Source organism: Sciurus vulgaris, assembly GCF_902686455.1.
Source record: "Sciurus vulgaris genome assembly, chromosome: 1".
Classification (NCBI taxonomy): Eukaryota; Metazoa; Chordata; class Mammalia; order Rodentia; family Sciuridae; genus Sciurus; species Sciurus vulgaris.
Genome location: NC_136461.1, coordinates 131519021 through 131531608, shown reverse-complemented (window position 1 = coordinate 131531608; position 12588 = coordinate 131519021). Strand labels below are relative to the sequence as shown.

General features: G+C 35.1%; 1 protein-coding gene and 1 pseudogene across 4 annotated transcripts in view; one reads left to right on the top strand and one right to left on the bottom strand.

Annotated features, from left to right (window-relative positions):
* The window catches only part of ATP6V1H (ATPase H+ transporting V1 subunit H), a 117441-nt gene that overhangs the window by 59072 nt on the left and 45781 nt on the right, over window positions 1-12588 (top strand). For all 3 annotated transcript variants that reach the window (XM_079136751.1, XM_079136749.1, XM_079136750.1), the window contains 2 exons: window positions 4109-4287; window positions 5848-5973. In XM_079136751.1, the coding sequence (XP_078992877.1) occupies window positions 4109-4287; window positions 5848-5973 (305 nt within the window). The remainder of the gene's footprint in view (window positions 1-4108; window positions 4288-5847; window positions 5974-12588) is intronic.
* On the bottom strand, window positions 120-3643 carry LOC306654416 (F-actin-capping protein subunit alpha-2-like; annotated as a pseudogene). The gene is made up of 2 exons: window positions 3560-3643; window positions 120-1784 (listed from the first exon to the last, which is right to left on the bottom strand). The product of its transcript is annotated as an F-actin-capping protein subunit alpha-2-like (transcript).

The window sequence follows — 12588 nt, the reverse complement described above, 5'->3', positions numbered from 1 at the left end:
CAAAATAGTGTAGGACTTACTGGTGATTTTCTACTCAAATAGGAAAATTTGAATTTAATGTCACACTGAATTTCAGTAGTTTTCAATCCACGGGAAAAAAAAAAACTGAGACGTAGTCATGAGTTCAGGATTATATATATTACAATTTGCCTTGTTATAATACATTTGTGGCTTTATGATAAAAATAACTCAGGGTCATACGGAATTCAAGCTACTTTGTGTAACTGTCACAAGAAAAAAGCATTAGATGCATTTGTGAAGTAAGTATTCTCATTTAATTTCAGAATCTTAAAATAGCAATAGACCTTGGCCTTGTTTAAAAAAAGTTTAACTAACTAAATAACCTTACTGAAAGGTTTAATACAATTAATGCAGAAAATGCTTTCCCTCTAATCTCAAACTTACAAAAGTGGAAGAGGTGAAGGGGAAAAGGTAGACAATTTCTTTACCAGAATATATGGCTCAGTCTATCAACCACCTTAAACAGAATGTCTGTTATTGACCCCATTAAAAAGAAGTGGGCTAATATCAAAGGCTATCCATTTCATAAGCCAAAAGACAATATTAGGGTTACAGTAAGTAAAATATTTTGAAATGCTTTCAAAAACTTTTTAACCATAAGAGGAATCATCTTTTCATTGTAAGAAAGGAAAGAATAACACAAAGTAAAAGACATTTAAACTAAACTCATTTTCAGCCCTCTTTGAACAAAAGAAATGAAAAACAATGGTTGATAGCTAAGCTTTGTGCTCTAACCAAACTAATTAATTACAGTGATTTTAAATGGCAATAGCCTATGATGACTGGGCAGCTTGATAGTTCTGAATACTTTTGCAACAATTTTTTTTAAACGCAAAGACACTAAAATGATCCGGTCTGCAATGTTCATCTTATGCATTCTGCATCTCTTTGCCAATCTTGTAGCTAAGAATCTTGTTCCAATCAATCTTAGTTCGTGTAACTGGCAACTGTCGACGTAAGGCTTTGAAAGTAGTGTCTGACATTGTCTGATAATTCTCACTGTTGGCAGTCTGGTATTCATTTTCTGCAGCTTCTACAATCTTTATAAATTCTTTTGCTGTCTGCACCCCACTAGACACTGTTAGATAATCTTGTATATCTTTATGACCTCCTAGCTGAACGTTACCATCTTCATAATAATGAATCTGAATTTTCAAGATGCCAACCACTTGTGTGGTTGAAGGAGTGATTGTAAACTTCCACTCTGACCTCCAATGAGCATTCCAAAAGTTTTTTGCTTGGAACTGATAGCTTTCTATGCATGCAATAATGGTTTGCTGTCCATCTTTTTTTTTTTTTTTTTTTTTTTTACCATACACAGTGCAGACTCCGTTTGGGTAATGTTCTTTTACGTAAGCTCGAAGAGCAGTTTCTACTGAAGTTCTCCATGATTCAATTGCATTTTCTGCTTTGTAAGGTCTTGGATCAGTTGCTTCCTTTCTTAGGTGATCAAATTTGAAACAGATTCAGTTTTTTGGATTCAAAAAGTTTCTATTTCCCAAGTCATCATCTTCTGTTATCAATACCTGATCTTCATAACCTTCAATTTTTACTGGAGTAAACTGGTCCAAGTTATACTGTGCAAATGCATGGGCTGCTCCTTCCCTGAGAACATTATCATTGTTAAGCAGTAATCAAACATCATTAAAAACCTCATTAAACTCTCCAGGAGGGGCATGAATGATGAATTTTGCTGATATACGTACCTTCTCCTCATCAGACAACTGTTCCTCCAGATCTGCTGTCTTCCTTCTGGTGACAAACTATGGCAGTGGCAGTAGCGGCGGCAGCTGCCACAGCTCCCACCTGACTTTGGCATCAACTAATTTTTAATTTCAGAAATTGAAGATCTCACATCAAAAATTTCCATTTGATACTTTAAAATAATTTCTATTTTTCTTCTGAGATTTTTGTCCTTGAAAACTGTATTTTATTTAATTGAGGATTGTTATTATAGTTGCCTTGAAATCCTGTTAGTTCTAACATCTGATGCATCCTGGAACTGGACTCAATTGATTCTTCTGAGACTGTATTCCATTTCGTTATGATTTGTTTGTGTGTCAAATAATTTTAGATTGTAACCTGAAATGCTATGTTGTGGAAATTTTACACTCTGCTGTTTTTCTCAACTGAAATTTGCTTTCTTTGTTTTGGTGGATGGTTTTCTTGACCAATTTTGAACAGAGACTTTGTTCCTTGGGTGGCAGCTCTGGTTGCAGACATTCTGTCTTTAGCCGAGCTGCTTTGAGTCTGTCCTGTGCATGTGTGTTTAAGGGGTTGGTCAGATGTGATTAGGTGAAATTTGAATCTCCTTTCTAGCTCTCAATCTTCTGGAATTCCTCTCCTCTTGTCAGCATGTATGGTTGTCTAGCTTCACTTTCTGTCTAGGCTAGAAAGACTATTTTTTGGCTTTACTGCAGGTTCTCTGACTGCCATTGTGCCCAATGCACAGATTGTACTTGGTCTTAAAATGAAAATTTCAGTGACAGGTACTTGTATTGATTCCTGACTCCAAGGGAGTGTGAACTGCAGAGTCTGTCTGCCTCTGTTTGCTTTTCCTTTTTGTAGTTGCTTTCTTATTGTGTCTAGGTTTTATAGTTGTTTCTCACAAGAGAGGGATTTATCAACTAGGTTCTTCGTCCTACCTGAGTGAAAGTTCATATTTTAGTTTTGAAGTAATTCTGAAATCAGATTGAATTATGCTATTGCTACTATATTCATATATTTATAATAAAAGAAGATTGCAGGTAATTTGTGATATTATAGATATAAGCACTAAGAAGCAGTATTAGGTTCACATTTTTTTTTAATATCAATTCTGAGCCAGATTCTGAGTCAAGCACAAGTGATATAAAGAAGAATGAGACATTACTCTCAAGGCACTTAAAATCTGAGGGAACGTAAAGGGAAAGAACAGTGGACATTGATCTCACTGATTTCCACATGCTAAGCTCAGTCTCTTTCTGTATTTAGCATAACTGTTAGGGTTATTATAACTTGCTTGCAAAAAGAAATTTCAGTATACTTTATGTATTAATTGTTATATGAATTTTTTGGGGGGATTTCATAGGTCTTTTTTATAAGCTTAGTTAAAATTCCTTGTTTGTTTTTGTTCCTAGGTTAATTCAATGAACAGTGTCTTTATTAATTTGTTGATTCCTTTGCTATCTTCATAAGTACTCTTAAAAATAGAAAAGCTCAGAAGAAAGGGAACTTGTCTGAATGTCATAAAAATTTTCAAGCAAGAGAATTTTAAAACTACTGTTCTTTGTGCATAGATTGCTAAGGGGGGAATATGTAACTGACTGTTAACTAGAGAAATAATTAGAGGAGTACTCTTTTTCTTAGTATCCGTAGTGTTCTAACTGGACAACAAATGGAATTCACTGTAGTGTGCTCTGGAGCAGAGCCATGAGAAATGATTGTGATGGATTTTGCTTTTAGTGTTCAGTGTTGTGAAGTTTGTCTGGGTCAATAAAGGTTTTAGTAAGCCAGTAAGTATGTGTGTTAGTCACCTTTTATCATGGTGACACAATACCTGAGATAATCCACCCATACAGAGGAAAGGTTTATTATGGCTCATGGTTTCAGAAGTTTCAGTTTTGTGGTTTCTTGGCCCCATTGCCTTTGGGCCTGCAGCAGAGGGGCACATTATAGTGGGGACCATGGGGTAAAGGAAGCTACTCACCTCATGGTGGCCAGAAAGCAAAGGGAGAGAGAAGGGGTCAAGGTCTCAATATCCCCTTCAAAGGTATTCCTCCAGGGACATAACTTCCTCCATTAGGCTCTGGCTTTTAAAGTTCTCACTGCCTCCTGGTAACACCATGCGCTGGGGACTAAGCCTTTACACCTGGGTGTTTGAGAGACATTTCAGATTGAAACCGTAAATGTATGTAAGTAATCAAAGATAGAATTCTTATAAGGGACAGGCACTCAGGAAAGAAATCCAAGATGAAGTCATTCACTTAAAAGTGATAGTTAAATCTGAGAACAGGAGAAGGAGAGAGGGAATAAAAGGAAATAAGAAGTCTGGGAACATCACATAACAAATTATAAAGTTTTAAAATTATCTCTTTGTCTAATCCAGAACTTTTTAGAAAAGTCAACTGAAAGAGAAACTCGTCAAGAATATGCTTTGGCTATGATTCAGTGCAAAGTTCTGAAACAGTTGGAGAACTTGGAACAGCAGAAGTATGATGATGAAGATATCAGTGAAGACATCAAATTTCTTTTGGAAAAACTTGGTGAAAGTGTCCAGGACCTTAGGTGTGTTAGTATTATTACTTTAAAAATTTCTTATGTACTGAATCTGTTGGGCTTTGTTTGACTTGCACTTGCATAGCTTTTTGTTTTATTTTGTTTTTGGCAGAGGGTGGGAGGTTTTGCTGTGTTGCCCAGGCTGGTTGTGAACTCCTGGGCTCAAGGGATCCTTCTGCCTCAGCCTCCTGATGGGTTGGTATTACAGTGCACATGCTGAGTTACATAGTTTTTTCAGAAAATATGAATTGATTGCAAAGAATGAAAATCAAGAGCATTCCCTAAGATATGTTGTCTTCTCTTGAGATATCATTTTTATATGGCAACAGTTGGTTAGAACTGTGTGTTATTTCTTCTCCTTTGGGGAGATTCCTCCTATCATATTTACATACAGTGAATGAGGGTGATGTGTACAGTTGGCATATCTCTATTTTTGTTGTTATAAGGTATAAGATATGAATATTAAAAAATACTAGTTTAATTTTTTTGGTGGAGAGGGTACTGGGGATTGAACTCAGGGTCACTTGACCACTGAGCCACATCCCCAGTCCTATTTTGTATTTTATTTAGAGACAGGGTCTCACTGAGTTTCTTAGCACCTTGTTTTTGCTGAGACTGACTTTGAACTCGTGATTCTCCTGCCTCAGCCTCCAGAGTTGCTGGGATTACAGGTGTGTGTCACTGTGCCTGGCCTAGTTTACTTTTTATACCAAGTGGCCCTACAATAAACTAAGTAACTACTTTTTTGAACAGGACACCGCAATCACCTACTCATCATGCTTATACTGAATTACTAGTCAACATTTAATGGCTACATCTCTTTTTTTACTTGAAAGAAAATCTAAGCATGCTCTGACATTGTCTACTAGCTGACCACATTAAAGAATATCATATTATTAAGTTTTGTATAACCAAGTTACTGTATAGGTACCTAGTGAGTTTTTGAATTAAAATACATTTCAGTTTGTTGTAATGTATAGATGTTTTCAATTAATGTATGATGGATTATTTCAATTAATAAATTACCTCTATATTATTGGTAGTCACATTGTAAAACATTGTAGAAATATTTGTGATTTTATTTTTATGATGTATAATCATAGTTTGTGATATAGTCTAATGGTATTAGGGCATGATATTGTATTTTATGTTAAAGTACTCTGCCTTTATGTATGTTCATGTTATTGTGCCTAGTAATCTGGCAAACAACAGTATTTCAAGTGTCACAGTAGAAATTGTGATAGATTTACCATTGTTTTTCTGATACATACTCATGTACTTGTTGGGGTAAGGAGTTTGAAAACAAGTGCTCATTTAAATAGTTCATGCAGTATTCAAATTTTCAGGAGCGAGTACTTTGAATAAAATTTTGACCTTAGTATTTTGAATAAAATTTCACATGATTTATTAAAGGTTATCTAATCTATTTAAACTTTATTTAGTGATAGTTTGTTACTATCTATTGTAAGTCTTCATAATTAAATCACCAGTGAAGATATTTGATTATGCTTAACTTTAGAATAACTCAAATTCTTCTTATATACTATATTCATTTAAAAAATTTTATAGCTCATTTGATGAATATAGTTCAGAACTTAAATCTGGAAGGTTGGAATGGAGTCCTGTACACAAATCTGAGAAATTTTGGAGAGAGAATGCTGTGAGGCTGAATGAGAAGAATTATGAACTCTTGAAGTAAGTTTTTATTCCACTTTATACTCTTTAATGCCTGTTATTTCAAATCCTCATTAACTTTTGTTTTGTCATTCTTTAAATCTTATGTATTCTATGGTTTTAATTTATGTTTTCATGCTGAATAGTTTCGTTGAATTCCTTTTTATTTGGACATCTTTTCCTTGAGAAGTACCCATTCTTTATATATTTTTGTATATTTATGGAAATTCTGTATTCAGAGTATGGGTTATTTTTTCTTATATTCATTACAACTATTTTGTCACACTCTGTCCTATGCTACTCTTGTATGGCATTTGGATGAAAAGAAGCTCCAGATCAAAAAAAAAATTAGTTCGAGATGGACACAATACCTTTATTTATTTTTATGTGGTGCTAAGGATTGATTTAGTGCCTTACGTGTGCTAGGCAAACACTCTGCCATTGAGCTACAACTTCAGCCCAAAGCTCTAAATTTTAATGTGGCTCAATTTATTAATCTTTCCCTGTATGTCCTATGTCTTGGTTAAGTTGTTTTTGCCTACTCAAGGTCATGTAGCTACCTTTCTATTTTATTTTATAGAGGCTTTATTGTTTTACCTCTTATGTTTAGAAGTTCAGTCTATCTGGAATTGTTTTTTGGGTAAGATATGAAGTAGAAGAAAAAAATCCACTCTTTTCCTTACATGGATATCTAATTGAATCAGCACCCTTATTGAAAATAACATTTTTCCAGTGTTTTACAGGCTTATTTTTGTCATGGTAAGGTGACCCACATATGTGCAGGTATCTTCCTTTTTTAGTGAGATGTTATTTACATATTGTACAGCCATCTATTAAAAATATCTGATTCAGTATTTTTAGTATATTTACAGCTGTGCATGAATGTCAATGTAGTCGATATTAGAACATTTTCAGAAAGAATCCCCATATCCTTTAGCTATCATCTCTCTATCTACCCATTTCATAGTCAATATTAGAATATTTTCAGAAAGAATCCTCATAACTTTAGCTATCACCTCTCTATCTACCCATTTACCCAGTTTGAAACAACCACCCATCTGCTTTATGTCTTTCTCAATTTGTCTATTATAGAAATTTCACATTAATGGGGTCATATATTTGTCCTTTCTGTAACTGGCTTCTTTCACTTACCATGTGTTCAAGGTTCATGTTCCTTCATTCCTTTTTATGGTTGAGTCATATTTTATTGTATGGATAAGACTACATTTTATTTTTGAACTCATCAGTTCAAAAATGATGAATAATAGTGAATGTTTGGGTGGTTTCTACTTTTGGGTTATTGTGAATAATACCACCAGCATTACTTGCTGTAGAAGTTGGTATGTGGATATACAGTTTTTGTTTCTCTTGCTTGGGTAGATACCTAGGGGGGAAATTGTTTAGTCATGTGGTAACTCTTTATTTAACCCTTTGTGGAATTGCCAGACAGTTTTACAAAGTGGCTTCACAATTATAAAATTATAATAATTTAAAATTATTGAAATTATAATATAAAATCATAAAATGTATTAAAATAATTTTATTAAAATTATAATATTTATAAAATTATAGACTCCCACAAATAGTGCATGAGGATTCTGATTTTTCTACCTCCTTACTAAGATTTGTTATTATCTGATTTTTTGATTGTAGTCATCTTAGTGGTAGCTCATTGGGGTTTCTATTTGTATTTTCTGATGCTAATGATCTCAAAGATCTTTTCTTATGCTTATTGGCCATTCTGTGTTTTCTCTGGAGAGTAGCTGTTCAAATCCTTGATGTGTGTGTATATATGTATATGTATGTGTATGTATATATGTGTATATGTATATACACACATATATATCTTTATATACATTTTTTAATTGATTCTTTTTAGTTATACATAACATCCCTTCCTTCTACTCTACTAAGCTTTCTGCTCATATTTTTTTTTTTCAATTAGTGTCTTGTGGATGTACATAATGGTGAGATTCACTGTGACATATTCATGTATGTACATAGGAAAGTTAGGTTAGATTCATTCCACCATTCTTCCCTTATCCTGCCCCTCCTCCCTAACCCCTCAAGCCCCTTCATCTAGTTCACTGATCTTTCTTCTCTTTTGATGGAATTCTCCCACTTTTTTTGGGACTAATTTCTGCATATCAAAAAAAAAATTGACCTTTGACTTTTAGGGTCTGACTTATTTCATTTAGAATGATACTCTCCAGTTCCATCTCCTTACCAGCAAATCCTTGACTCATATTTCATTGGGTTGTCTTGTTATTTAAGTTGTAAGCGTTCTCTATACAGATGTCCCTCAATTTATGATATGGCTACATCTTTTTAAAAGTATTGTTTAGTTGTCAATGGACCTCTATTTTACCTTATTTTTTATATATAGTTCTGAGAATCAAACCCAGCGCCTCATACATGATAGGCAAGCACTGTATCACTGAGCTACAATCCCAGCCCTACAGCTACATCTTGATAAACTATACATTGAAAATACAAAAGGGGCCAAAAATATGCAATGGAGAAAAGATAGCCTCTTCAACAAATGGTGCTGGGAGAACTGGAAATCCATATGCAACAGAATGAAACTAAACCCATATCTCTCACCATGCACGAAACTAAACTCAAAATGGATTAAGGACCTCGGAATCAGACCAGAGACCCTGCAGATTATAGAAGAAAAAGTAGGTCCAGATCTTCAACATGTTGGCTTAGGACCAGACTTCCTTAACAGGACTCCCATAGCACAAGAAATAAAAGCAAGAATCAATAACTGGGATAGATTCAAACTAAAAAGCTTTCTCTCAGCAAAGGAAACTATCAGCAATACGAAGCAAGAGCCTACAGAGTGGAAGAAAATCTTTGCCAATCATACTTCAGATAGAGCACTAATCTCCAGAATCTATAAAGAACTCAAAAAACTCTACACCAAGAATACAAACAATCCAATCGACAAATGGGCTAAGGAAATGAGTAGACACTTCACAGAAGATTTGCAAGCAATCAACAAACATATGGAAAAATGTTCAGCATCTCTAGTAATAAGAGAAATGCAGATCAAAACTACCCTAAGATTCCATCTCACCCCAATTAGAATGGCGATTATCAAGAATACGAGCAACAACAGGTGTTGGCGAGGATGTGGGGAAAAAGGTACACTCATACATTGCTGATGGGGCTGCAAATTAGTGCAGCCACTCTGGAAAGCAGTGTGGAGATTCCTTAGAAAACTTGGAATGGAACCACCATTTGACCAGCTATCCCACTCCTTGGCCTATACCCAAAGAACTTAAAATCAGCATACTACAGAGATACAGCCACATCAATGTTCATAGCTGCTCAATTCACAATAGCCAGACTGTGGAACCAACCTAGATGTCCTTCAATTGATGAATGGATAAAGAAACTGTGGTATATATATATATATATATAATGGAATATTACTCAGCCATAAAGAATGATAAAATTATGGCATTTGCAGGCAAATGGATGAAATTGGAGAATATCATGCTGAGTGAGATAAGCCAATCTCAAAAAACCAAAGAATGAATGATATCACTAATAAGTGGATGATGACACATAATGGGGGTAGGGAAGGGTTAGGGTTAGGGAGGGGGGCAAGAATGGAGGAAGGAAGGACTGTATAGAGGGAAAAGCAGGGTGGGAGGGGTGGGGGGAAGGGGAAAAAAAAAAGAAAATACATTTAATATACCTCACCTACCAAACATCTTAGCAACAGAGTACATTGTATTGTATCAATTGTTTGCCCTTGTGATAAGGTGAAACTATGGCTCCTTGCCACTTCCCAGTATCATGAGAGGCTATTGCACTGCATATTGATATTCTGGGAAAAGATTGCAAAGCAAACTAAAAGTATAGTTTCTATCAAGTGCATATTTCCTCACACCTTCATAAAGTCAAAAATTGTAAGTTGACCCCAGAGGATCATCTGTATATTGTGAATATAAGTCCTTGATCAGATACATGATTTGCAAACATTTTCTCCCATTTGGTGTGATTCCTTGCCTTCTTGATAGTATTCTTTGAAGCATAAGAGTTTTAGGATTTTGATCAAGTCCAATTTGTATTTTCTTTGGTTCCTTCTGCTTTTAGTTTTGTATTAAAGAATCCATTTCCAAAATTCATCTTACAAAGATTTATCCCTATGTTTCCTCTAATATTTTTGTAGTTTTAGCTCTTACATTTAGGTCTGTGATTTACTTTGAGTTAATATTTATATTTGTGTGAGGTGAAGGTCTGATTCTTTTGCATGTGGCTATCTGGTTGTTCGGTGTGTTGAAAAGACTGTTCTTTATTTTATCTTGACCCTTTTGGAAAAATTATCAGAGTATACACATATGGGTTTATTTCTGGACTCTGTACTGGTCTATATGATTGTCCTGATGCCAGTACCACACTGTCTTGATCACTGTAGCTTTATAGTAAGTTATCAAAATGGGAAACAACCTTGACCTTTTTTCTTCTCTTTTTAAAAATGAGTTCATTGTATTTAATCAATCTCTAAGTAATAGGCACTTAAATTTATTGCCAGATTTGACTGTTAGAAACAATGCACAAATTACTGTACATTACTGTAACTTTTTAAGATAATAGATTTTAATTTTTAGAAAAATTTTAGATTTACATAAAAATTGAGCAGAAAGTACACAGCATTCTTATATCTCCTTTCAGTTCCCATCAGCAGTTTCTTCTGATTTTAACATCTTGCATTAGTATGGTACATTTATTACAGTTGATAAGCTAGCATTTGATACTTTATTATTAAATGAAGTCCATTTTTTCCCTTGAGATTCACTTTTTGTATTGTACATTTCTATAGGTTTTGAAAAGACTTGACTTTGCTGTATTGACTTGAACCTGCTTCTTCATCAATATCAGTTGACTATATTTGTGTGGGTCCATTTCTGAACTTTCTCTTCTGTTCCAGTGATCTAGTTATGTATTCACTTTTAATACTACACTGTCACATTGATTCCCAAGTATTTTTTTTTTTTTTTGAGGCTATTGTGAATGGGGTAGTTATCCTAACTTCTCTTTCTGAGGATTCATCACTTATGTATAAAAATGCATTAGACTTATGAGCATTGATCTTATATCCCACTACTTTACTGAATTCACTTATGAATTCTAAAAGTTTTCTGGTGGAATTTCCCAGTTCCTCTAAATATATAATCATGTCATCAGCAAATAGGGATAGTTTGAGTTCTTTTCCTATTTGTATCCCTTTAATTTCTTTGGTCTGTCTAATTGCTCTGGCTAGAGTTTCAAGGACAATGTTGAATAGAAGTGGTGAAAGAGGGCATCCCTGCCTTTTTCCAGTTTTTAGGGGAAAATGCTTTCAGTTTTTCACCATTTAGAATGATATTGGCCATGGCTTAGCAGGGTGAGGCTCCCTGGCTCAGGAGGTAGTTCCAGACCCCAGGGAACATCGCACAGGAGGGCTGCCCAGCCCAGGTGGTAGTTCTGGAGTGAAGGAAACTTCTTGGTGGAGAGCTGCTCAGTGAGACTTCCCCATTGGGTGAGTCTTCCCTGCTGGGCGAGGTTTTCCCACCAAGGTGGTAGAACCAGAGACACAGGCCCAGACCAGCCATGCCCCAGCCTGCAGTGTAGTCCTCTTTTTGACTGACCATCGTTAACAATGTGGAGGCGCCTCTGCCCACTAGCAGGGAATATACCCCACCTGAAGGCCACCACCCCTAGAGGGGCAGCTTCCTTGTGGAGCACTGCATTATCAAGTTCCTCCAAGATTTCAGGCTACTGAAGGCTAGGAGATGAGTTATTGGAAATCTACAGGGACACTATAGGTCAATAGAGGAAATCTGCAATATCTCAGAGTTTCACTACTAGAAGGGTAGATAGCTGAGCAATATGAGAAACAAGGGAAGAAAATGTCCCAAACAAACCTAGATGCTACATCAAAAAAATCCAATGACAGCATGGCAGAAGAAATGTCAGAAAGGGAGTTCAGAATGTACATAATTAAAATGATCAGAGAAGCAAATGATGAGATGAAAGAGCAAATGCAGGCTTTGGTTGATTGCATCGATCAACAGTTAAAGAGCAAATGCAGGAAGCAAAAGATCATTTCAATAAAAAAGTTAGAGATCCTGAAAAAAAATCAAACAGAAATCCTTGAAATGAAGGAAACAATAAAGCAAATTAAAAACTCCACAGAAAGCAAAACCAATAGGATAGAACACCTGGAAGACAGAACCTCACACATTGAAGGCAAACTATTTAATCTTGAAAACAAAGTTGACCAAACAGAGAAGATGGTAAGAATTCATGAACACAATCTACAAGAATTATGGGATATTATGAAAAGGCCATATTTAAGAATTATTGGGATTGAGGAAGGCTTAGAGAAACAAACCAAAGGAATGAACAATCTATTCAATGAAATAATATCAGAAAATTTCCCAAATCTGAAGAATGATATGTAAAACCAAGTACAAGAGGCTTATAGGTCTCCAAATACACAAAATTCCAACAGACCCACACCAAGGCACACTATAATGAAAATACCTAACATACGAAATAAAGATGGAATTTTAAAGACTACGAGAGAAAAGAATCAAATTACATTCAGGGGGAAACCAATATGGATATCAGCAGATT